Source organism: Talpa europaea (genome assembly GCF_964194135.1).
Source record: "Talpa europaea genome assembly, chromosome: 11".
NCBI lineage: Eukaryota > Metazoa > Chordata > Mammalia > Eulipotyphla > Talpidae > Talpa > Talpa europaea.
In genome coordinates this window covers 12,037,344-12,062,915 of record NC_140078.1, presented here as the reverse complement: position 1 = coordinate 12,062,915, position 25,572 = coordinate 12,037,344, and the positions used below count along the sequence as shown (strand labels likewise).

Here is a 25,572-nt window from a genome sequence, read left to right as displayed (position 1 = left end):
GGTTGTCAAGGCTGGAGAAGCAGGGAAGAAAATATGTTGCATTTCAAATCTGAAGGTCATCTGTAGGCTGAATTCCTTCTTGCTAAGGGAGCTCAGTCTTTTGTTCTATTCAGACTTCCAAATGATCGGACAAGGCTCCATCCACATTATGGAGGGTACACCACTTTACCCAAAGTTCATGCACATAAATGTGAATGTCATCCATTAACACCATCACAGAAACCTCCAGGATAATGTTCAGACACCATAGCCCAGCCAAGGTGCTGCCTATAACAACCATCACACAACCCAGTCCCCTATGGGGCTGAAAGTCCAATAGCGGATTAGATGATACCAAAGCACATACACAAAATAAATGCAGATTGGGAAAATGGAATGAAAGCAATAAGCAAGTTGTGGATAATATGAACCTTCGAGGGAAAAATGCCTCTTGTGGTCAAGAATATGTCAGTCAGTCATGTGACATGGCAAGTGGAAAGTGTGATAGGCAGACAGAAGGACAGTCACAAAGTCACATGAGCTGGAAAGAACTGGGTGAACTTGAGCAAAGCCCGGAAGGCTAGAGGGGCTGGCTCACAGAAGCAGTGGCAATAGGCAGGAGGCGAAGTCAGAGACGGAAGGCAGACGCCAGACTATTCAGGGCCCTAAAGTTAAGATGAGACAAAGCAGGAAATAATTTGATTGGATTTCCTTTTTAAATGTGATGTCTGGTTGCAGTGTGGAGAAGCAGAATAGGAGAAGTGAGGATGGGGTATGGGCAGGCAGCTCTGAAATGGTCCATGTGCAAGACAGGTGCCCAGATGAGGAGGTAAGATGGGGCCTCCTGGTCTGAGCTGTGTCTCTTTTTGCAGAAAAGCAATCAAACTTTCTAGCACATTACCGGTGTGGCATTGGGATGGGGGACTGTAAGGGACTGAATGATCCCATTTCTAGCTTAAATGATTCAAAAGAAAGAAGAACTTTCCCATAGTTACCAGACTGGTTCAAGTTATACCCCCAAACGGTCTGAATCATGCCAAATGTGTATACTAATAAACATAGATATGACTTGAACTGTGCAGATTCTTATGGGGACTGCATTCATCACCTCCTGCCTGTACTACCTCCTGCCCATCAGGACCACATTCCATCCTCTCCTCTGCTCCCCTGCAGACAGAGCCATGAACTTGTCCAGGGTCAGTGGGTCCTGAGTGGCCATTGTGTCAAGGCAAAGGACAGAGGGAGTTGTGCCTGGATATGCAGACTGAACATGTCTCTGAGAGCTTGCTTCTGAGCTCTGGGCACCATTGGGGAGCTTTCTCCATCAATGAGTATCTACTCCAGTCCCTACTGAGCTAGTCTCTGTCTCAGCACACACGCCCAGCCTTCTTGTAATGTGCTCTGGTGGAATGTGAATTCCCAGGGTTCCTACTTTTTCACACGGATCAAATTCAACCATCTGTGTGCCTGAAAACATTGGCAACCCCCTGACCCATTATACCTTTCAAAGGCACACCTACCCAGGAGGGCCGCCTTGTTTCATTGAGGCGAAGTTTGTTTTATTTAACTCTGAACGCCAGGCGCCTAGAATAACTTGCAAGATAAATGTCAATCAACTCTAGCATAATCAAGACACCCATTCCTGCCTCATTAGGGTCCTCTCATTCTCTTTAAGCTTCTCAGATTTATACGCTGTAATTAGAAACTTGGTGATTTTGACTGCTAAACAGAAAGGCTTACTGGGAAGCTTCACATGTCTGAATTTTAAATATTTCCACACTACGTTAACCCAGTTGCTAGTGTAACATCTTCTGGCCCAATTCATCTGCGTGATTTTTTATTTTTGGACAGAGACAAGAACAATTAATTGAATTGAAACACATATTGATTACTGTTTTTCATGAACTCTGAACAGCTTGCCTCTAACTGACTTTATTGAGGGGTTTTTAAATCACTGTTTGCTGGACTGTCTTCCCGTGACCTCACTCGGGCTGTGAGTGCCTGTTGCAGTTGCCACGTCTGTGTTTTTGGTTAGCTGTGCAGCTCACGAGAGCTGTGTCAGAAGAGGAGAGCCTGCTTCAACAACCTGCTTCATATACAGACCCTGAGTGGGGAAATGGCATGATTTCCCTAGCCCTGTGGACAGAGCCCACAGGAGCAGGGGCATTCCCAGTTCACTCAATGATAGAGTAACTGGTCCAAGGATGACGGTGGTGTCATCAAGCAGAGCCTTCCAAATCCAGACTGAGACAAGTTAGAAAGTCCCTGAGCCCTGCACTTCTCACACATTCATGGGCACACGAGTCACCTTCAGATCTTGTTAAACACAGCCCGATTCCATGGGCTGGGCCAGAGAGTTGGGGGCCTGACATGCTCTAGGTGGTGCTGACTTGTGGGCTTGTGGACAGAGACTGTGACATCACCTCCCTCTGTACTGTCCGTCACTCTGCTTAGAAAAGAACCCACAGACATGCATTCTGCATCACCCACTAAGCACACAGGGCAGTGTCTAATGCATCCTCACACTTCTGTCCAGTGCAGACAAGGCTGGCTTCCATTGGGGCAGGGAGAGAGGTCGCAGTAGCTGGAGAATTATGCCTTACAGGGGGTGGCATCAGGGTCAGGGCTGGACTCCCTCCCGAAGGGAAGGGAAGGCCTGGGATCTAACAGTCCACAGCCACTCCAGGGAGCTCATCAAGATAAGAACTGACTCCAAGGAAGAGGTCAAAGTTGGGGAAACAGGCAGGTGTGACAAAGTTTTCACATCATCCGCCTGGATACAAGCTCTCCCAATAAATAGCTGAGCCCTTATTACAGTATCACAAATAGTGGAAATGTGCTTGCCTCCCAGCACATTTTTCAGATGACCCCAAAAATACATCTGCACTCACAGTCCATTATCCATATAACAGTCAGGTGATTTTTTAAGAATATAAATCTAATTCCATTATTTCTCAGCTTAAATCTTCCTAGGGCTTTCCATTCCTCTCAGGATAAAAGCTAATTCTAGGAGCTCTGCATAACCTCACTCTGTGCACCCACCTTCACACATGGTCTCCTCTCTGTCCTCCATGCACTTGAAGCTTCAGACACTCTGGTTGCCAAACATGCAAATGTCATTCCCACCCAGGGCCTTTGCACCAGCTGTTTTTCATCACATGTTATCACTGCTTTGCATTTGAAGCCTGGTCACAGTCAAGGAGGGTTCAACAGCAGAGCAACTCCGAAATGAGGTATAGCCTGTGATTTTATAGGTTTGCCATGGATTTATTCTCTTGATTCTTACCCATTTTAAGCCTGGAACATTCTGACACTTTCAAGTTGCAAAATTGGGGAAAAAAGACCACAGACAGGATGAAATGAATATAAAGTTATACTGATTCTCAGATTTTGGCGGTACAGAATTGTCCAAAGGTTGTGACTTTGGCTTGTGGGTAAGGAAATTTAATGCAACACTGCTCAGACCTGCAATGTTTAACAATAATTACAAAATATATATAGTGACAACCCTGCCCCTTTCCTATTTCTTTTAGTTTTGATGCGTATAAAGTTGTGCATAGAATGATACTGACAATTGTAGATTTCTCTTCTATTTGTGTTAACCTACTTTTCTTTGTCAAAAATATACTTTTTGAGGCCAGAAGAAGTGATTTGTAAATTACAGATTTTGCTCTAAAAATTACAACCAGAAACTAATTTAAAAAATCAAATTGGTTTCATCTAATTAAATTTGGAAAGTTCCTTATAAACACACACCATTCTGTTATAAATATCTTACAAGCATGGTCTTCTGCTTACAGTCCACAGACAGGACCCTATCTCTACTTGGAAGGAAATGCTCTCTTATCAACTGTCAAGACTTTCTAAAGCATAGTATGGTTGAAAGTGGTGTTTCTCAAACTTTAAAGGCCATGTGAGTCACCCAGGGATCTTATTAGGATGGAGACTCTGGCTCAGGAGGGCTGGTGTGGCCTGAGATGCTGTATTTCTCACCAGCTCCAAGGTAACACCAATGCTGCTCTTCCCTGAACCACAATGAGCAAGAGGCAAGACATCTGCACTTGAATCCAGACAGGAATTTGGCTGAGATGGCAAATGATCTGACCTTGATCTTTTCACTTCACCCCTCGAGTCTCAATGTCCTCATGTTTATGTAATGATAAGAGCTAACACTTACTCTATTTATAAATGTCAAGCACTGTACTAAATATATATATTTTTGTTCATAAATAAATACAAATGAGAGGCTGCTTGATGTACCCAAGCAAATAAGCAGGAGATCTGGGATTCTGAACTAGATTGACCTCAAAAGTCAATATTCCTGCCTTCTATGACCTCAGTAGCTTGTGATACACATGGTCACAGCCATATTTATGCTCAAATCACAAAGACCTAAGCCCATAACCGTCTGTTTCCTTCACAGCATCAGCTAAGAATGTTGGTCTATTCTCATAAGGTGGCCTCAGATGCCCACAAGGCTGGAGATTGCGAGCTCTGGTTCTTTGCAATCATTGTCCACCTGAAGTTGCCTCACCATAGCTGTTTCCAGAAGACCCCACCAAGGGAATGTCAGCAAACCTGGCATCATGTGGTCTTTGAATATCCACAACGACCTGGCTTCACATGAAAGTGAGAAGAGCACATTGTTCCAAGCTGTGCCCAGAGCTCCAAAGAGGGCAACACAGAATCATGCCTCAACTTCAGGGAGTTATTGCACAAATAGAGTTATATATGCTCTGTGTTCTCTCTCCATCTACTTATGTCTTCTTATCATCCAGAGTTTCCTAGCCCAGCCCCGGACACCACACTACTAGAGGGAGTATACCGCATCCAGGAGGAAGTCTACACAGAGGCATGACCCCACCTGCAACATGGCCTAGGCCAGCGGCTTCCAGGGGCAGGTAGGTTCAAGGCCAGGGTCTTTGCATGACAATGTTGTCATCCATCCAGGCATAATGAGAAGAAACATAAGGAGATTGTCATGAGTTATTCATAAAGCTAAATTTATTCCATCTGAAGGATTGCCTTTTATTTTGACATTATATCCTTTCTATATTTTTGAAATGATGTCTTCTATGAAATGTTAATAAGTGAGGGTAAAGCACTCTATGTTGGTCCCCAAACCTTTTGAAATGTTACTGGCTTGTGAATTCCAAAGTCTTGAACATCTGGCATAGACAGCCTTTACATAACAGGAACAAACAACTTCGCTTTCTTAGTGGTAGGTCCTTTCACTATGATTTACAAAGAGCAGGTTGCTACACAGAAGAGATCCGTGTGTGTGTGTGTGTGTGTGTGTGTGTGTACACTTGTGGCCTCTGTTATACAAAGAACATCATGTAGCTTTGAAATGACTAGGTTTTCTTGGAGTTGAGTTTCTGTCCATCTCTCCCTTGACAAGGTCTTGAAAGTATCCTGGGAAAGGCACATCCGTGTTCTTCCCTCCAGAAGCATCCCCAGGAAGGATGCTTCTCTGACTTCGGGGCCCAGGGTGGCTCATAAATGGTGCACTGAGGTGTCTGCTCCCTCCTTTCCTGTGCTGATTCTAGGAGCTACACCAAGCTCCCTGCAATTTCAAAAACGGAGATGTCGGACAGCCCTTCTGCAGAACACTGGACTTGCTGAGACAAGGCCCGTTTCTGAAGGTGCTTTCCCAATTACTTACACCTGTTGGATGTTTTCTCCTATGGGAGGAAGCTTCTGTGTCCTTCAGAATAATCCTGAATATTCTCCCCATATCATTCATTTCCTAATGGTGTTGCTAGTCTCCAAGCCCACTTGCCACAGGGGCACGTTTCTGGGGCTTCCACCTCTCATGGCCCTACAGGTGTTTCAGCCTGCGGGTATTGTGACTGACATTCCCCTAACTCTGAAATGGTGATCACCACCTCCAATGCTACAGGTGAGAAAACTGAAGCTTGGGAGAGGAAGCAGAGTCCTAAGAACACTTGAGACTGGTAGTGACGCTAGGAGAAGAGGGTCCTTTGCAGTGTCAGCTTCCATGACCTTCCCTCTCACTGCTGCATTTTGCTCCCCATATCACGACCTCCTGGTGGCTCAGACTACGAGAGGTGGGAGCAGAGTCCATTTTGTCCTTGTGCCAACAATACCTGAGTCTAGCTGTGTCAGCCTTAGTGAAGCTGTGTTCGATTTTGCTTTGCTGCGTCATGAACTTTCATACAACCTGTTCTGATTTTGAAGGTTTAAGGGAGCCTCATTATCTTGGCTTGTAGGGCGCATGCCTGCCTGCATTGCTTCTGCTTTCCCTCTGATATGAGAAGGCCCTGTTAATTCTGGGGGTGAGGGCTTTTGACACCATCACCTAGGTGACAAGAAGGATGTCAAAGCTCAAGAAGCATGTGCCCCCAGGACAGAGAATGGCGGCGGGGTTGTTGCAGAAGCCAGGATCTGACTCATCTGCCTGGGAGAGCATCATGGGTGGTTTTTCCAGAAGAACTGCAGCTACTGTTTGCCAGGCCTGGGTCTTCTCCACTATGCTAGGTCTCTGAGACCTGATTCACACTATTATCACAATGCACATCTGTCAATTTTTTTGTCTTTTGAGCTACTGAAACAATGCCTCTGAATACCCTTGTGCTTCCCCAGCTATATTGTCAGACGCCTTTTGCCTCACTTACCTTTACACCCTCCAAAGAGCTCTTCCACAGAGGGTATTCACCATCTTTAGGTTGAAATAAATTGAAAACAACTAAGCCATGAGATACAGCAAAAGGGTCCTCCTTACCTCATAGAGTGTGATGACTCCGTTGGTCTCATTGGGGGGTTTCCACTGGATGTAGATCTTCTCCTCAAAGGGTCCCCCTTGGATGGATTCTAGAGGAACAGCTCCTGGAACTGTAGAAGGAAAAAGGGAACCATGTGATGCTGCTTGCCACCTCATTTCCCCAGCCCAGTGACCTAGGACAGGAATAGGCGAGGTTTTCCTGTAAAGAGTCAGAAAGTAAAGATTTTATTTATTTTTTAAAAAAATTTATTTATCTAAGAACCGGGGTACAGACCAGATGCATGGGAGGGTGAGAGGATTCACCAGAGACAGAATGGGGAACAGAACAGGCAGACTGATGAAATACACTGCTGAGGAGAGCAGCGGGCATGACAGGAGAGGTCCGCCTCACCATGTGGGACCCTTGCTGGCCAGCCGGGATCGAAACAACACTGCAGAGGCGGTGGACAGCTTCACAGAGCGGCACTCAACCACCTGCGCCACCAGGGGAGGCCCAAGTAATGATTTTAGGAGGGCGCATAGTTCCTGTTGCAACTACTCATCTTTGCTCTGGTAGTACAGAAACATCGTAGACAATCCATCAATGAGCAGACATGGCTGTGTTGCAATAAAACTTTATTTCTACAATGAAGACACCTGGTGGGCTGGGTTTGACCCCCAAGCCAGTTTGCTGAGCCCTCTGGAAGGTTGATGGCTCTTCCTCTGCAGCCTGAGAAAGTCTGTTCTTAAACTAAACCTGACCAGGGCAAGGAGTACATCAGCATGCTCCTAGTTCTACCAGCAGGTAGGATTGTGGAATAAGTCTCTTGCTTTGGGTTGATATTTAAGGAGTGTAAAGTGAGTTTCACCATCCTTTTCCTATCCTTGCCAAGTTTTCTTTAACTAAAAGAAGTGTTTCCTCAGTTTCCTGACTAATTCCTGGATCCAGCAGGAACAATGTGCCTTGAGATCTCACTTCTGTTAGATGAAACTTGCCTCCTTCCAACAAGGCAGCTAGTTTGTCTCACTGCTGAGTCCCCATCACCCGGTACATCACAAGTGCTCAGATCATTTGCTGACTGGATGAACAGGAGAATGAATGACCTATGCTAGTATTTTGCCCAAAGAGCACAAGATTTCCTGGGTTGCTTCTGTGCTGATGTCCATCTTCCTGCCAGCATCCTCCATAGTAATAGCCTGGAAGATGCTTAACCATAAAATAAATGATTCCCCAAATCTTCCAGTTACAACCCTCTAGGGAATCATGAATTCATGTAAATCATTACCTGATCTATTTATATTTTGGCATTATAAAAGCAGGTACTTTTACTAAGTGCTCACTCTTTGATCAGAATGTTTCATACATTGTTTCACTTAAACCATAAAATAGCTCTGCCCAGTGCATATTATCTCCTCTGTACTGATAAGGGGACTGAGGCTGAGAGAATTAAATAACTTGCTCAAGGTCATACAACTCTTAAGTTGTAAAGAGGGAATTGAACACCTGTCTGTGAGCTTCAAAGCATATACTCTTAATCATCATGCTATGCCTCTCTCTGGATATATCCTTGGCCATATGTCGCAATCAGTTCCCTATTGTTAAATTAAAATATATTTAGTTTTTCTCATTATGGACATTGTACACAGAATTTGTTGAATATTACAAATATACAAAAAGGTTAAAAAAAGAAAAGAACAAAATCACTCCTAATCCCCATATGCGGAGATATTTTGCAACTATTTTTATGCCTATGCATACACATATTCTATTTTTAAAAATTAAACTCCTACTGTGTATGTTGGGTTACAGCCTTCTTTTATCACCAAGAAAGAAAATCACAGATTTGGAAAAAAAAAAAAAACCTTAAATGTTCTTTGAGGTCATGCATTTTAATGACTGCTTGGGGCAGGATATGCTCTATTATCGTCACCGATCCTTTATTATTAGGTATTAAAGTGGGCTTGAATTCTTTAGGGTTGTAATACTATAATGAGCATTCTTATAAGTATTTGCATACAATTCTATTGATGTCCCTAAAATAAATTTTTGGAAATTGAGCCAAAGTAGATAAACTTTTACTTTTAAGGCTTCAGGCACAAATGCCTACATTGCCTTCCAGGAAATTTGTGCCTTTCTGATTTCCCCAGCAGGATATGCCTATTCCCAATCCTTGTCAAGGCTCACTACTTAAAAAAATTAAGTGTATGCATATGTATGTATATGTGACATTTTTAGAATAGTGGAGAGTGCAGGGATATTTTTTCCAATTTAATTGGCCATTTGCATTGATTCTTTTATGAACATTCTCTCTATATCTTGTGCTCATTTTCCTGCATGGCTCTTCATTTTTGTTCATACTCATCTTTCGGTCTTGTAATTATAATCTGTTTTTAAGGCCTTAAGCTTTTATGCATAGGTTATAAATATTTTTGTTATTTTCTTGTTTGCTTTTGAATCTTTGAGGTATGTAGAATCTTCTAAGTAGTCAGAAGTCATATTGCAGTTCCTTATCCATTTATCCCTTCCACAAATTTTTATTGAATATTTAATGCTATAAAGGGACTTTGATGCAGGGATGCAGTGACAAGAAAGACATATTCAAACCCTTGATAAAGCTTGTATCTGGAAAGGGAGACACCTTAAGTAAATATTTGTACTCACAATTAATTTTTTAAGTTGTTATAAGATTTGGAGGTAAAGGCAAAGATATTAGGAGAATTATAGCAAGCAGAGAAAATCTAGTGTGTCAAGTGAGGATAACAAGTAGAAAATAAGTTACGGCTGGTGGAGAAGTGGAAGATACTGGGGCAGAAGCAGGGAGGATGGGTGCTGGTGTGTAGTGGAGTGTGGTGCAGAAAAGATGGGAGCTTGGGCAGGGTAACAGTAGTGCACCAGTGAAGCAGACCATGAGGAGATTTGGGGGCACAAAACCAGCATGATTCGGTGGTAGCCAATAAGGGTACAGAGGGGATGAGATGCATTAAGGAAGGCTCCAGTTCTTCTGTTTTATACAACTGGGATGGATGAGTGTGTTGTTCATAAAAAGAGGCCCAGAGGATAACTTGTTTTGGAAAGGAAACTGACAAGCTCACTTCATTCTCTTCTTCATTTAAGGTGTGTGTAGAACACCCGCATGGCACTGTGGGTAGTGGTTGGATAGCCAACACTGAGGCCCAGGAATAGATCTCCCACAAAGACTCAAACAAAAGCAACAGGCCAGTGATTAAGCCAAGAGGAATGCTAATCTTAACAATTAGGAGGAAAATAAAGAAACTGGGAGGTCATTAGAGTTCAGAAAGGTACTGGAAAACAAGGATGGTGAAGGGTTAGAGATGATGGAAGATGATCTTCCAAGGTAAGATAAAGAAGATTAAAAGCTACAGATGTGACCTTATATTTTCCCATTGAATTTAGTGTCAAGGTTACTTGTAACCTGGGGAAGAGTAATTTAGGGGGAACACTGAGTCACAGCCCTCCTGTGGTAGGTGAAGCGTGGAAGTTGAGGGATGGTGCTGAGAAAGGTTATCTAGCTGTGAACAAGGTGGGGGGTGTAGAAGTACAGAGATGCAAGAGGGAGCTAAAGTAGCACCCCCTCCCAAAGAGAGGAAAGATTATCACATGATTTTGGAGAAAATCCAAAATTGAGGTAAGAGGTAGAAGGGTTGGAAAGTGAGAAGAAATAATTGACATTGGTAGGGTCCTGGAAGGCAGGAGCAGGGGCAGGTGAGGATATGAGAAGAGAATGAAAATGTGCAAATGCTTTCTCCAAAGGAAGGGGTGATTTAAGTTGTCCTAATGGCTCCATTCTCTTGAGAAGTGGAGATGAAACATTTACCAGAATATGGTGAGGAGTTTAGCCAAGGATTTGGGGAAAGTGAAGAGGCTTTATTCATTAAGTGAATTGTGAACAGACTAGCGAGATACAAATAATGCTCATTAAGAAGGGTCTATGGGATGGAGGGTGACCTTGACTATCAAGTTAGTATCACTAAGCCACATGGTCTCCAACTGGAGTTCTTGATTAGAGACAATTCTCTTTGTCACTCAGATCTGTTGAATAGTCATCTGCATTTTCTTCTTTTTTATGATGCATTCCCATCTCTTCTAAACCTAACACTTTAATCCACCTGGAATTTATTTTATATCCTATATAAAGTAGAAATGTAACAATAGTTCTTTACAGCTTTCTTAGGACAACTAGTTGACCAATCAAAAATGTCCCAAGTGATATAAAATGCCATTTTCTACCACATTAAATTATTTTCTATCCTGGCATATGTTGTGTGGCTTTCTCTTCTATTTCACTGAGTCATGACTTTTACTTTTGGCCATATCTCTCTTGTGTTGATAGAACATAATTTAATATTTGATAGAATAAGTCCTTCTCTTTTATTATTCTTCTTTTACAAAGTTTTCTAGGCTTTCTCTATCCATTTATTCTTCCAGAAGAACTTTGGAATAATTTCACAAAACTTCAGAAATGTTCCATCAAAACTTTTGTTTCAGTTACATACTTCTTTTCCCAAATGACACCTTTTTATAGCAAGTCCTCTTATCAGTAATACTGTATAAATCTTCTATTTTTTTATGTTCCTCAGTTTAAAAATCTATATTTTAATTTCTTACAAATTACATTACTAGAACTGTTACTTTTGTTCATCTTATCTTTGTATGCTATGAAAATGTTTTGTTAATGAAACATGTAAGACAAAATTACATGTACTTAAATTCCACTCTAAGAAATGAAATATCACTATTATCATTGAAGCACTCTATGTTGACACTTTCTCTCCATGATTAAAAAAATCATCTACTACCCTGAATTTTATGATAATCACTCTTTATTTTCATTTGGAATTATAAATATATACATTTAAGGCAAGACAAAATACTGTTAGTTTTTTTCTTTGTGTGTAATGGAATTGAGTGCTGTTTGGTTTGCATTTGTCACTCAATATTGCTTTGAGTCTCACCCACATTGATGCACATAGTTGTATTTTATTCATCTCCATTCCATAAATGTAGTGTCATTCATTTCAATATCACTGTCTACTATAGGTGGGCATCAGGTCTGTTTCCTGAATGGGGCTGTCGTAGAACATTACTCCTATGAATATCTTTGTACATTTCACTGAATATATACAAGGTTTCATTAAGGCATACCTAGAACTAGGTAGATAGACTAAGGGCACATCTGTCTTCACTGTTATTGAGTAATTTCAAATTATTTGCAAACTGGCAGTAGCAATTTATATTCCCTTTAGCAATGTTCTGAAAGCTCCTACTACTCCACATCCTTACAGACATTTGGTATTTTTAAGTTTTTAAATTCTAGACCATCTGGTAAGTATGAAATGATACTTCATTAATGTTTTATTTGTTTTTAACTAGTTACTTAAAGAGACTGGGCATCTTTTAATGTTTGCTGAACATTACTGTACTTTTCTTAGAGATTTGTAGGGGTTCTTTGTATATCTTGTTACTGATCCTTTTATTGGCCATCTGTACTATAAAAATCTCTCAGTTTGTCTTCACTTTCTCTTCATGTTAACTGTGGATAAAAATCAGTTTTTAACGTGAATGCAGTCAAGTTATTAATGTTTTTCTTTCTTTGCACAGCAGGAGGAGACTCACTAACTCGATTGTGATCATCATTTCACAGTGTGTGGGCGTATCAAGTCACTGTCTGCACAGCTGACATACATCTGGTTTTGTTTTTCAGTGACACCTGGGCAAGTCCTTCTCTTCTTTTGAAACTGGAATTGACATTGGATTGCTCTATGCTATATAAAATATGCTAAACTATATAATATAAAAAGAAAGACTTAGGGCCTCCCCGGTGGCGCAGCGGTTGAGCGCTGGGCTGCGAGGCTGCCTGCAACCTCTGCAGCGCTGGTTCGTTCCCCAGCTGCCGGCGAGGATCCCACAAAAAAAAAAAAAAAAGAAAGACCTAGCAACCTAGCAGCAGGTGCTATTGGTGTCCCATCCACATCCTACTGATTAGTGTTTAATGCTACAACACTTGCTACTGCACCTGTAGGTGGTAGGAACAATCTTGATGGCCACACAGAGCTGGAAGTGCCAGAGAGATAATACCCCCAAAACATTCTTCATGCAATGGAAGACTGAAAGCTGATGGCAGAACAGCTTATTTTAGAACATGTTCTATAAATATTTCTCAAACGATCTCAAATACTGAAACCCCAGGATTTATTATTACTATTACTAATCAATAGTTGCAGCATTAATAATATTTCTAGTCTACTGTAATGTTTCTAATCAAAAACTTAAAAATTGAATAGGAGAGTAAAATTAGAAAGTAGAAGTAAAATGTAAACTTCTTTTAAAATATTTACTCTATACTTCTGCGGTTATCTTGTCATGGACTAGGGTAAGTTCACGAGTAAGTGCTGGTCCCTGGCTAATACTTAGGCTGTCACTCTTCTATAACCCCGATATTCACACGGTCATTTTCCTGGTAACACACCTTGTGCTTTCTCCCTTTTCTTCCCTGTCTGCCTCTGATTTTTGCCAGTGTGTCCTGGACTATCTTCTAAATAAACTACTTGATTTGAGTCCTTAATTCAGAGTCACTCCCACCCCCAAGAGTAATAAACCTCCCCCAAACAGTCTTAAGAAATACTTTTCACCCTGAGTTCACAAAAATAGTTTAAATTTTTCTTCAAATAGTTTTAAAATTAAGTCTTTTACAAATTGTCTTCCATTCATTTGTATTTTCATGTGCGGGGTGATTCAATGTCAATTCTTCTTCCTTATTCAAGTACCACTTAATGCAATCAGTGATTTTTCTCAACTAATCTGTCATGTTATCTTTTCCTTCCATCACATTTTTGCACATGTATGGCTCTATTTCTAGGTTCTCTCTGTTTTTTTTTTTTCCCATTGGATAAGGCTATCTTATATCCACACTGCATTTTCTTAATTAATGAAGATTTGTCATTTTTGGTGTCTGGTATCTTGGTATCTGTCTTAGCTATTCTTACATTTTCTCCATACATAGATATTAAAACTAGCATATAACTTTTCAAAAACTATCTGATTTTTGATTTGAAACTACATAATTTACAGATAAATTGGGAGATAATTTATGTCTTTGTAAATTATGATTTATAATATTGGGTTTTCTCATCCATAAACACTACATACCTCTTATTTAGATCTTCAGTGCTTTTTGGTGCTTTATATATTTATCTATACATACATTGAAATGTTTTATTAAGTTTATTACCAAATACTACAAATTTTTATTGCTATTGTAAATAATATATTTTAAAGTATCATATACTTGTTAGCTAAGTAGAGATGCAACTGATTTTCAATGTTATCTTTACTGTCAATCATGCTATATCACTTATTAATCCAATAATTTGTGTGCCAATTTTCTCAGGTCATCCATATAAATAATCATAGCATCTGCAGTTAATAATAGTTTTGCTCTTTTCCAATTTTTAATTATTTAATTTGCTTATCTTTAATCAAAACCACCTATAATATTTACTGGAGATAAAGATAAGCATGTTTACTTGATGATAAGTTATTTTTCTGATTCTGAAGATTATTCTATTATTTCATCCTCAAACATTTATTAATAGGTTTCCTGTAACAACCTTTTATTAGGGTAAGAAGGTCCCTCTTACTCCCATACCTAAGGATATTTTCTTTTTAAATCATTATGAGCTTTCAGTGATGCTTTTTCTGCATCTATTTTGGTGTATGGTTTTGTCCCTCTCTTGGTTTGTTAATGCAGTGAATTACATTAATGGATTTGCTAATACTGAACCACTATTAATTTCCTAAAATAAACGAATGTTTTTCTTAGTTGTGTACAGTGCTGAATTATTTGCTAATATTTTTATTTGGGGTATTTGCATCTAATTTTCCTTTTTCTCATAATAAGATTGTCTTTTTTTTTTCTTTTTTCTTTTTTTCTTTTTAATTGTTCTATTATTTGAAGTTATAAAAATTTTATATTATATTCCAAAAGATATTTGTGTTTTGTGTTTTTTTTAATAATAAATTTTATTTTTATATTCCTATACAATTTCAACCCCCCCATTTTGACCCCAATCCCTGCCCTCCTGCCACCCACCCCCCCAAAAGTGTCTCTGGTTCATAGATTTTTGTTGATTTTGATTTTCACTTTCTTTTTTTTAATAATAAATTTTATTTTTATATTCCCCATACAATTTCAACCCCCCCATTTTGACCCCAATCCCTCCCCTCCTGCCACCCACCCCCCCAAAAGTGTCTCTGGTTCATAGATTTTTGTTGATTTTGATTTTCACTTTCTTATAGTTATTCATTTTCCTGGTCCCTTATTTAAGTTTTCTAGATTCCTGCTATGAGTGAGACCATCCGGTATTTTTCTTTTTCTTTCTGGCTTATTTCGCTGAGCATGATCCCTTCCAGCGCCATCCATATTGCTGCAAATTGCATGTGTTTATCTTTTTTGAATGCTGAGTAATAGTCTATGGTGTATATGTACCACATCTTCTTGATCCAGTCATCTATTTTTGGGCATTTGGGTCGTTTCCAAAGCTTAGCTATTGTAAATAGTCCTGCTATAAACATAGGGGTACAGGTGTTCTTTGGAATGGATGTTTCTGTGTCCTTTGGGTGAATACCTAGGAGTGGAATTGCTGGATCATATGGAAGCTCTATGTTTAGTAGGTCCAGAAATCTCCACACAGCTCTCCATAGTGGTTGGACCAGTTTGCACTCCCACCAACAGTGCAGGAGAGTTCCTTTTTCTCCACACCCTCGCCAACATTTGTTGTTGCTAGTTTTTTTAATATGTGCCATCCTCACTGGTGTAAGATGGTATCTCATGGTAGTTTTGATTGGCATTTCCCTGATGGCAAGTGATGTTGAACATTTTTTCATATGCCTGTTGGCTATTTGCATTTCCTCTTCAAAGAAGTTTCTTTTTAGCTCTTCTGCCCATTTTTTGATTGGATTATTTTTTTTGTTGTTGTTGAGTCTCATCAGCTCTTTGAAGATTTTTGTGATCAATCCTTTATCATTAGTGTTGTGTGCAAAATGTTCTCCCAGTTGGTGGGGTTTCTCTTTGTTTTGGTTATTTTGTCTGCTTTTCATAGCAAGGTTACACTGGCATCATAAAATGAGAGAAGTATTCCTATCCTGCTCATTGAAAGTGTATATGTAAGGCTGAAGTTACCACTGCCTTGAGAATTTGTCTGATTTCATTTGCTGGACCATCTGGCACTGCTGCTTTCTTTGTTGGAATGTTTAAGCTACTGATCCCATTCTCTTGTTTTTTGTAGACATTTTTTCCTTGAGTCAAATATTTTTTACTTTATATTTTAGCAAAGAATTTGTCCTAGGTATTTACCCAAAGGACACAGAAACATTAATTCCAAAGAGCACCTGCACCCCTATGTTTATAGCAGCACTATTTACAATAGCTAAGCTATGGAAACAACCCAAATGCCCAAAAATAGATGACTGGATCAAGAAGATGTGGTACATATACACTACGGAATATTACTCAGCATTCAAAAAAGATAAACACATGCAGTTTGCAGCAAGATGGATAGAGCTAGAAGGGATCATGCTCAGCGAAATAAGTCAGAAAGAAAAAGAAAAATAGGGCCTCCCCTGTGGCACAGTGGTTGAGCGCTGGGCTGCGAAGCTGCACACAGCCTTTGCAGTGCCGGTTCAATCCCGGGCCGCCGGCGAGGGTCCCACATGGCGCACAGACCTCTCCTGCCGCCCGCTGCGCCCCTCAGCAGTGTACTTCCATCGGTCTGCCTGTTCTGTTCCCCATTCTGGCTCTGGTGAATTCTCTCACCCTCCCGCGCTTCTGACTGTACCCAGTGCTTGTATAAATAAACAAATCTTTAAAAAAAAAAAAAAAAGAAAAAGAAAAATACCGGATGGTCTCACACATAGCAGGCATTTAGAAAACCTAAATAAGGGACCAGGAAAAAGACTAATTAATACAAAGTAAAAATCAAAATCAACAAGCAACTATAAAACAGAGACACACTGGGGGTAGGCAGGGAGAGGAAGGATTAGGGTCAAAATAAGGGGGGGGTGCAATTGTATGGGGAATATAAACAAATGAAAATGCATACACTGTGCAAAAATGAAAAATGATGTAAGAATTATATAAAATATTAAAAAAATTGTCCATATCCCATAAATGTCAAATTTATTTGTATAAAAGGATATTTAGTATGCTCATTTTATTCTTTTTAATGTGAAATAACTTCTATAGTAGTTTGTAAAATAAATATGCATCTCATTAGTCTATTAATTACCAACTTCACACCCCCTAAATATAACCACTTCCCTAACTTCATAATGATCATGGCCTTGGTAGAAGAAAATAATCAGCAACCTCTAGGCACGGAGAGAGCCTACAGAGGCATATAATTCAGCCCTAAAACAAAGCAAGTAATATTGGCTATGAAGATGCCAGGTGGGTTTTGCCCATTTTTCCAAGCCTCTATGCTGCTACCACTGGAAGAATCACCAATGGATAGTTTGACGAGTTCCATGAGCCACATTTGCCTTCAGGCTGGTCAGAGTTTTGTGGGTATTAATGCAGCTGAGTTTGGTAGTCCTTCCTTCCTGTGCTCCAGTGAGGGGAGAGAGTTTCTATCAGTGAAAACACAGCTCAGTCACTTTTTCCCCAGTTAGGTCCCCCTCCCCCCACACTGTCTTGTATTAATTCCTTCTGCATAATATGACATCCTTACATTCTCATGCAGATTTAAAGGCATTTTCTTTATATTTCTTTGGGAAGAAATGATCAAAGAAGAATAATCAAACTGTCTTCTTGAATTAAAACTCTCATTTTCATCATGTAGACGTATCAGGCATGATCACCTAGTGACAAGAAATTGGACTGAGTCAGCCTGCCTGGGTGCGTGTCCTGTTCTGTTCACTTCTTTGTTGTGCCAAGCAACTGGGGAGTGTTGCTTAATCTCTCCCTGCCTCAGTTTCTTTACTTTAAAATGGGGTAAAATAGGTGTAGCAGACCTCTCCTGTCTCACCCCCTGCTCCCCTCAGCAGTGTATTTCAGTAGATCTACCTGTTCTGCTCCTCGTTCTGTCTTTGGTGGATCCTCTCCCCCAACACACACCTCTGGCCAGTACCCCAGTTCTTGTATGCATAAATAAATCAATCTTTAAAAAATTAAAATGGGGTAAAATCATACCCATTTATAGGTAATGTGGGGATTCAACATATTAAGATAAATTAAGGGTTTAGCAAAGTGCCTGGCATGAAGTCATTACTCTGTATCCTTGCTCCTTCCCCTGGTCCCATCAGGGGAAGAACTATTCAGAACTATTCTAGGGTAGCCTGGAGATCATAAACTTGACTTCTTGCAGAATTAGTTATGATCATTATTATTCTCCTTTATGTCCTCACATCTATCTATTCTTTCTGAATAATGTTATATTACTAGTCACAGAAGCCATATCTTTTCACTGCTTTCTGAATATATTAAATAGTTTTCTTCAATCCTCTGATTTCTATGGTAAATAATTTAAGAATCTATTTTCTCTCTGAGGATCCAGGTTTCATTCATTCAATAGCATTTTATTGTGTGCCTATTATCTACTTGGTACTCTTCTAAGTGCTTGTAAGTACCTGTAAGCAAAACAGAAAAATAAATCATTATATTTATAGTGTGTATTCTAGTGGGAGAAGACAGATGATAAAATACATAGTGAAATATGCACTGTGTCAAATGATAAATGCTAAGGAGATACACGAAATAGGTAAAAGGAATAAGGAATGTGGTTTTGGAAGCTTCCAATTGTTAATAGTTCAGTGAGAAAGAGCTCCCTGAAAGGCTATTTTTGACTTGGAGCAAGAACTTGGAGGATGTGAAGGAACTGTTTATCTGGGAGATCATCCCAGTTAGAGGGATGGCACATGCAAAGGTCCTGAGGCAGAGGCACAGCTGACATACTTGAGGAGAACAATGTAATAAAGCAGAAGTAGAAAGAGATGAGGTCAGCGAGGCAACCAGAAGTGGAAGTTCAGTTCACATGGGACCTTGTGAGCCACTTGAAGAACTTGGACTTTAAATTTCAGTGGCATGAGACAATATTGGAGGGTTCTGAGCAGAGGGGCGATGATGTGATTTACCTCATTTACAATGATCATTCTGGCTGCTTTACTGAGAAAAGGGTATGGGGCTAGGGCAAACAGAACATTTAGGAAACTGCTTCAATTAACAGGCTAGAGACCAAGGTGCCTAGAACAAAAGAACAAACAATCAAGGCTAAAAGAAATGGTGACAGTCTTGCTGTATACTGAAGGGTGAACCAAGAGAATATGCCGATGGGGAATATGGGGACTCAGCAGGGCTGTTGCCTTGCACAAAGGAAGTGGGGGCCAATCACAGGGAACACAGGTGAAGCCTGTTGCCTGCAGTTGTGCAATTCAGGGACGCAAAATGCAATAAAAGTGAGGAATGAAAGCATTTGAAACACCAAAATAACTGGGAAGACAGAAAAAACTGGGAAGACTGAGTAGCTGTGGCTGGAGGATGATCAGGAGGTTAGCGCTGGACATGTTTAATTCCAGAGGCTGATTAGTGATCCAGATGGACAGGCTGAGTAGGCAGTCGGATAGTAGACTCTGGAGGGCAGGGGAGAGGTCTGGTCTGGATACATCAATTGGGGAAATTATCAGCATATGGATGGATTTTAAAGTTATGAGACTAGAGGAAATAATTAGGGGAATGAGTGTGAATCAAGAGTTAGCAAACTATGCCTTTGGCCAAATTCAACCAGCTGCTTGTTTTGTAAATACTATTTTATTGGAACACTGCCCTATCCATTCACTCATATGGTCAGAGTGAATGGAGATTACAGAAGTATTACAGGTTATTTTAAAATGGACTCTTGCCTATGACTAGCAGAAATCTTGCACAGATCCCTGAATGTTTTTTTTCCTACTTCTTCAGCCTTTATTAAAAAGTTGTTGGCCATGTCAGATACTGGCCACACACCATTTCATACAGCTCTTGGCACAGTAAGTTAAGTAATTTGCATTTAGAGATTATGTAGTACACCTGACAGAGGCTGGTGGCACTGTCATCCTGTTTTACAGATGGGGACACCAGAGTGTACAGAAAGCAAATAATTTAACAGAGATTGCATAATAAAGTAATGAACGGAGCCTGGATGAAGCCCAGATCCCCTGTCTTCAATGCATTTTCTGAATCACCCCTTTCTTCATCATCTGGTAGATTTGTGGGTTCTAAAAGACTGGCAGGATGTCACACGTCTATTAGCAGCAAAGCAAGGACGTCTGAGCCCAGGTCAAGGACAGTTTTTACCACACTACCAACTCCGTAGGTCAAGAAGTCCTTTTCAATGAACCAGACTTTCATTTTTTTTATTCAGTTGGGTCTTTTTTGTTTTACTCTCTCATTGTGAAATGATTTATTGGGGTAAGATTCCTTTTTTTGTCTTATCTCCTAATTCTGTGTCACATTACCCTTCCATTCTTCTTTATAATTCTTTAATGAATCCACATAGTCCCTTTCCACAATTTCATTTCTTCTTCTATCTAACAGCATGGGACTTTCCATCCTTTTGACAGAGTTCTACAACAAAGGTTAATTACTTTATAATTTCATTCTCTTTAAAAAAAAAAGCACACTAAAATTGCTAATTTTAACCATGCTTCTTGTCAGTAGGTTCATATAAATTCACTGTAATTAAACCAGATGTTTTCTTGTGCCTTAAAGTCAGGTGGTAATTTAAGGGGAAATTTTCATTTCAACATAAAGGAGGACAGAGTGTTACCACAAGAAGTTTTCTCTTCTCCTCTTTTCTTCCCTCCATTTTCATTTTTTTTTCTTTTTTCTTTTTCTTTTTTTTTTTTTTAATGGGACCCTCGCCAGCGGCCGGGGAACAAACCGGCGCTGCAGAAGCTGTGGGCAGCCTCGCAGCCCAGTGCTCAACTGCTGTGCCACCAGGGGAGGCCCTCCCTCCATTTTCATATCTACAAAGTAGGGTCGGTGATGGTGGCAGTTCATGGTAGTTGTGAGAAGTGACAAGTCAACTTATGCTAAAGCACAAAGCCCTGAACAGTTAACACAAGTTTCCTTTCTAGTTTATCTTGTCTTGGCCATATTTTTTGTTCTCTCCATTCTAGGTGAAACATTTATTGGTTATTATTCATTTGTGAATCACCCCTTTTTTCATCATCTGGTAGACATGTGGGTTCTAAAAGACTGACAGGTTATCATACACCTGTTAGCAGCAAAGCAAGGACGTCTGAGCCTAGGTCAAGGGCAGTTTTTGTCACATTACCAAGTCCATAGGTCAAGAAGTCCTTTTCAATGAATCAGACTTTCATTATTTTGATAAAACTGGGTCTTTTGATTCAACAGAAGTAACTTAAGAAAAATCAAAATAATTTGAAAATGATTTTAGAGGTCACATTACATTAGACTGCAAGTGAATCTTTTGGAGACAAGACAGATGTAGACAATTTCGATCTAATTACATATTCCAGTCTTGTTGGAAGATTTTTTTCCTACTGTATAAATTTTTACATCTGAAGACATCAAATATATCTTTCAAATGGAACTTTACAGGGGCATGTTAGTAAATGTTTCACAACTAGCTATCCAGGAAAAGAAAGTGAAACAAAACACCAATGTATTTGTCAATTTCCATGGTGTAAATATCCCTATTGTGGCCCATTTCAACAAATGAATGTGATATTGCTGAACTCAAAGGTGGAAAGAGAGACTAATGACAAGCTCCAGCAAGACAGTACGGTTGGCTTTGTCTATAGGTAAAGTATTTTTATACATAGTCTCATCTCTTTAAACAACTCAAATAAAAAGGACCCTGTGACATTGGGAAAGAGGCATGTGATGTCAAATAGTCAATCATTCAGTCCTTCAACAAAGATGTAATTGTTCCAGCTAGATAATAAACATGTGTGTATACACACATATACACATATACACAACACGTGTACGCACATGTATGTATACAGATATATACACACATACACTGAGTGTTGTAGATGATAAGTGCTTCAGAAAAAAAACTAAAAGCACAGAGGGTGCTACTGAGGTTTTGGACAAGTACAGGATTTTATATGAAGATACTTAAGGAAAAAAATCACAATAAAGTTTTGGGATCTATTTACTGGCACTTCCATTTATTTGTTACTTGGTAATATTGGCCAAGCTCCTTAAACTCTTTAGGTCTTAGAGTTCTCTTCCACATAACTACATACACAACAACATTTACACTCGATTATTTGTTGATTGTAAAACTGAAGAATAACAGCACAATACCTAGCTCATAGTGGGCATATGAAAACCATAATTGCATTTCTCTTTACCCTTTATAATATCTTAAATTCATCTTTGTGAACATCTAAAAACTTACTGTGTTCTAATTAAACGATGCCTTCAGAACCACTGAAAGACTCTGGATTGCATTGCTAAGTTTATACTTTTCCTCTAACTTTCCTCTTTTCTAGATTGTATATGTGATATCTTGTTACTATAAATATGCCTATCCTTAGCAATATGCATCCACCTTCTAACTTCCAGTAACCTGAGAAATCAGACATTTAGATTTTTAAAAATGCACTGAAAACATAGGTGCCCATTCCTGAGATGTCAGTCTTCCCTACAATTCAAGTATCATTATTATATTAAATAAATTAACATGAACTTTATGTGATTAATCATGTACAAGCTCAGTTATTTAACATATGTTACATGCTATTACACATTTTAAATAATTAAATTTTTATATAACTATTAAAAATTATATGAGAGCCTCCATTTTCTTATTATAAAACAGAAAAAATAGTAGTATTTGTTTTTTTAGGAATTTACCATGAAAATACATCTACACAAATAGCAAATAACATACGCAGAAAGCTACCTGTTGCAGTATTATTTATGGTAGAAAATAATAGAAATAAAATAAATGTCCACAGGACTCTGCTTAAATAAGCCATGGTATATCCATGATGAAGTCCCAACCCAAATAGCTATGGAAATGGATAGCAAACATCTTTACAAACTGGTCTGGAGTGATTTCCAGGATGTATTAATGAATGAAAGTATGATAAAGAATATATTTATGATGTGATATTTTATATAAGAAATAACAGAAAAATAGTGTTTACTTTCTGCAAAACAAGCTATAGGAAAGTAAACTCATAATGACTACAAAGGGTTATATTTCAGGTACAGAATGAAACTGCATGAAAGAGATAAACATGATAGCAATATTCCTCTCAATATGTCTTTCTATAGCGTTTTAACTTTTGAACCTGCAACTCCTTTGATGTTAAAAACAATAAAATTTAAAAAGATAGGGAAAAGGAAAACCTTAATATTGAAAGAAATGAACCTAATTGGATATCAACTTGATATTATAACCATACATAGACATGAACGAACTTTTGGACAGTATTTTGAGTGCTTAAAGGGAGAAGGGCTGAAAAGAATACCTTCAACCTAACTTAGCTTTCTGTTTTTAAAAGAAATATATTTATTTTACTTATTTATGCTACAAGAACTGGGGTGCAGGCCAGAAGTGGAGGGGGTGAGAGAAAGAGAGCGGGGAGCAGAACAGGCAGACTGACTGAAATACACTGCTGAGGGGAGCGGCAGGTGAGTCAGGAGAGGTCTGCTGCGCCATGTGGGTCAGCTCCCTGGCCGAGGATTGAAAGCGTGTGCAGTGGCTACAGATAACTTCATAGTGCTGAGACCTACCCCCTTGTGCCACCAGGGAGGTCCTTAGGTTTTTGTTTATTAGAGGGATTAGTACTGCAACTCTGCAACTATTTTATGTGTACTGTGGGATGGAGCAAGTGAAAAAATATGCAGATATTGGTAGCCCAGCTTCTTTCTGTGGGAGAATGGAATGAGGACAAGTGCAGACGAATCCTGAGATGCTGGATTTGAACCAGTATGAGCTTATGATTTAAAACACAGTAATTATATTCCCCAGTTCTACCTCCTTGAAGGGCCTAAGGGCAATTGCATAGTGTTGAGCACCCCTAAGATGTCTATCTTAGTGCCAAAATATCAGTCCCCACTGAAAACCAGAAATCTTGGCTGATTTCAGGTCCAGGGTGGAGACATTACAAGGATAGTCTAAGAAGCAAGGGAGACTAATGAGGACATGTCTAAAGGACCTTGGAGCTATTTGAAGAGACTCTGCTAGTTCTAACTGAGAAAATTTGAGCACTGAAGAGAATAATAGTGATGAATTTTAATACATGAAGCCAAAAAAATGATCTACCAGTCAACAGGAACACTAAAAATGGGGAAGGGGTGAAAAGCAAAGATATACAAAGAAGAATGCCAATTAATATGTGCAGATGGAAAAGCAGCCTGAAAAATGACTCTTTTGTGAAGACCAATGTGATAATTGACTCAGGTAAGAATTATCAAGAGGTGGTGACATCATTGGGTGAAAAGTTCTTGGAGAACAGGATACTGACATGACCTCAATGCCTTACTGCATAGATGAGCTCATTTATAATAAGAAAAGGGGACTGCATTACAAAGGGGTTGGTTGGTCCCCCACCTAAGCGACCAGCATCTTATCTATGCATCACCAGTCAAGGGTCTCTGACATTATGTACCTCGTGACATGAGACAATGAGAAAAATATATCATCAATCCAGGTAGCACTTTTGTCAAAAATGTCTTGTATTCTGGTTTTTCAGATAAAATCAAGTTTAACATTATTAGAATCATCAATGTGGGCTGTCTATTTGATTATTTTAAAAGAAATGCTAAATTTCAGTGGCATGGTGGGTATGGAAGAGAACATCATTCTCCTAAGTGTTTTGCATGGTAAAGAGTACAGGGATTGGCTGTCTTGATGTTCTTTTAAGTAGTTAACAATAAAATATGCTTTTTAAATATATGCTATTTTCACATTATGTGTATCATACATAGATATGAAAAAGAAAATCTAGAAAAATATTAACTAGTATTAATGAAGGTGAAGGGTTTATAGATCTGGTTTGTAATAATCTTTCAATTGTTCTATAGCTTTGAAATAGTTTAGAAAAGAACCATGGGCATAAGTGTAGAATATTCTAGAACATCCCTGTCAGAGCCTAACACAGAGCAGCCCTCGGTAAATGGTAGCCAAAGGAAGATCACCATCAGGATTGTTTGCATCTGTTTTCTAGGCCTTAGATATTGGCAGTCGGGATCTTGGCTGTGTTAGTAACCAAGCCAACATTTGAGCTAAGGGATTTGAGGGAAAGGGAAAACAGAAGAACCTGTTTAGTCTCCTCTCACCAGCTGCTTCCCGGATGAAGCCACAGGATGCTGTGGCCATGAGCTTCTCTCACCAGCGTGAGTTAACTTCACTGGCCCTTAAAGACACTGAGATGCTGACATTACATATTCTCCAAATTCCCCAGAAGATAGTTCTGAAGTAAGAACAAAAACAGCTGGAGTCCAGTCAGCTCAATCTGAGTTGTTTTTTGGTTCCCTGAGGGGGGTTTCTGTTAACTGGAGCCATACTCCCTCCTCAGCTGGTTTTGCGGTGAACAAGTTCCCCAGGACACAGGAACTGTATTACTTCTTCTTTGGGAGGACAGAGCTCACCCAGGCACACAGAGAGGCCCACCTTCAGCAGGCAGGCCCTGAGGTGTGGGCTTGGAACAGCTGCATGGCTGAGGAGCCCTGTCTCGTATGTTAGTGCTTTTAATAGGATAATGTCCACACAGCTCCTTGGAGTAAGAACTGATATTTTATTAATGATGTTTAATTAAAATTTAATTTCAAAGCATTGCTGCTCTCACATCATATTGATAAAGACTTTTTGATCCCCCCAAACCCCGC

At 39.5% G+C, this 25,572-nt stretch overlaps 1 protein-coding gene across 11 annotated transcripts in view; it reads right to left on the bottom strand.

The window, feature by feature from the left end:
• PTPRT (protein tyrosine phosphatase receptor type T) overlaps positions 1-25,572 on the bottom strand; it is a gene marked incomplete at both ends in the record, with an annotated part of 916,214 nt that overhangs the window by 289,511 nt on the left and 601,131 nt on the right. For all 11 annotated transcript variants that reach the window (XM_084248172.1, XM_084248169.1, XM_084248173.1 and 8 more), the window contains one exon: positions 6,725-6,834. In XM_084248172.1, coding sequence (XP_084104298.1) covers positions 6,725-6,834 — 110 coding nt within the window. The remainder of the gene's footprint in view (positions 1-6,724; positions 6,835-25,572) is intronic.